Raw genomic sequence first — 1,567 nt, 5'->3', positions numbered from 1 at the left:
CTTCTCCATATCCTCATGTGCTTCGACTCTTTCCCCTTGTTGATTGTTTATGAATGTAATGGTATTGTGCATTCGCCTTTGGATTGTGGTTTTATGGAAGAATTTTGTATTCTTCTCCCCCTCTTTTAGCCAGCTGATTCGGGATTTTTGACGCCAGAGAGTTTCTTCTTGTTTCCTGCGCTCTTCAATTTGATTCCAGAGGATCTGCTCCTATTGTGTTTGTTCATCTGTTCTGCCTTCTAGAATGAAAGTTTGTTGAAGTGCTTTCATTTGCTGTTCCAGTCTTTGGCGATTCTCCTGAATGTTACCAAAATGTGTGCGATTCCAGACTTTGAGGACTTGTTTTAAGTTTTTCATCTTTTGTTGGAATTGATACATCTTTGCTCCCTCTGGCGGAATATAGGATTTCCATGCTTCGTTTACCACTGTCTTGAAATTGGTATTTGTGAGCCAGAAGGCTTCGAATCGGAAAGGTCTATTGTAGCAATTGCCTGGCCTGGACCATTGTAGCAAAATAGGCCAGTGATCGGATCCTCCTTGGGGAATGATGGAGGCGTTGAAGTCCCCTCCCAGGTGGATTTCATTGTCTGAGATGAAGAACCTGTCGAGCCTTGAGGCTATGTGGTGAATGCCTCGATGCTTATTTGTCCAAGTAAAAATTCCATTGGAGGTTGGAATATCCATGAGCTGATTGTTCTGAATGAATTCTCTGAGGCCAGTGCTATCACTGTCGAGCCTGATTCTGCCTCCTTTTTTCTCCTCCATAGATTTTATGATGTTGAAGTCTCCGCCACCGATCCAGAGGGGAAATTGCCTGTTTTCATTGAGGATGGAGATTGTCTCCAGAAGATCAAGTTTTTGCTGAATTGTCTGCGGAAAATACACATTACTGAGATGCCCATGAATATTGGTGCCAATGAGGTGGAAGGAAGCTTGGATAAGATGAAGGGTGGCATGGAAATCATATAATGAAATAGTCTGCAGGTTCCACAGAATGGCAAGTTCGCCTGAGGCCCCAGAGGCGTCTACCGAAATAGAGCTGCTACCTGCCCAAATCTTGTTTCGAATTCTTTCAATAGTTGCATTGCTGCTTTTTGTCTCTTGAAGAAAAACTATGGAAGGTTTTTCTTGTTGAATCAGGTTTTTGATCATTCGATGTTTTGAGGGGCTGTTGAGTCCTCTCACATTCCAGGAAATGAGCTTCATGTAAACTGAGGTTTGGGTTTATAGAATTTTGTCAACTTAGGGAATCACCCCGATTCCACAAGTATTTCACCTACTATTATGGTCCTCTGGAGATCTGTCTTTCGTCCCCTTTTCTTGGTTTCTTTGAGTGCCTTTTTTCCGTCCCAGGGGCTTCCTCCTTGTATGCCAAGACTTTTATTGTGCTGCACTTTGGTCAGGACTCCTTCAAGTCTATCTATTTTCCAGGGGGGAATTGATTTGTATTCTTTTTGTTTGCATGCCGTTTCAAGTTTGAATATGTCAAGACCATCTAAGCTAATATCCACCCGATCTTCCTCCATGATGATAGGGGTGCTCTGATCTTCCTCATCTGTGTTTTCCT

General features: G+C 42.8%; 1 protein-coding gene across 1 annotated transcript; it reads right to left on the bottom strand.

Annotated features, from left to right (window-relative positions):
* Positions 1-210: 210 nt before the first annotated feature.
* LOC149234402 (uncharacterized) lies at positions 211-1,206 on the bottom strand. Its single transcript, XM_089368261.1, has one exon. The coding sequence runs from the start codon at positions 1,204-1,206 to the stop codon at positions 211-213; it is 996 nt and encodes a 331-aa protein (XP_089224387.1).
* Between the last annotated feature and the right edge of the window lie 361 nt (positions 1,207-1,567).

The sequence above is a fragment of the Pinus tabuliformis genome, chromosome 8, assembly GCF_031772625.1.
Source record: "Pinus tabuliformis cultivar Carrire ecotype Pingquan chromosome 8, CPIR1, whole genome shotgun sequence".
In the NCBI taxonomy this organism is placed as follows: domain Eukaryota; kingdom Viridiplantae; phylum Streptophyta; class Pinopsida; order Pinales; family Pinaceae; genus Pinus; species Pinus tabuliformis.
The sequence above is the reverse complement of the archived record's forward strand: the minus strand, read 5'-3'. Positions and strand labels throughout refer to the sequence as shown.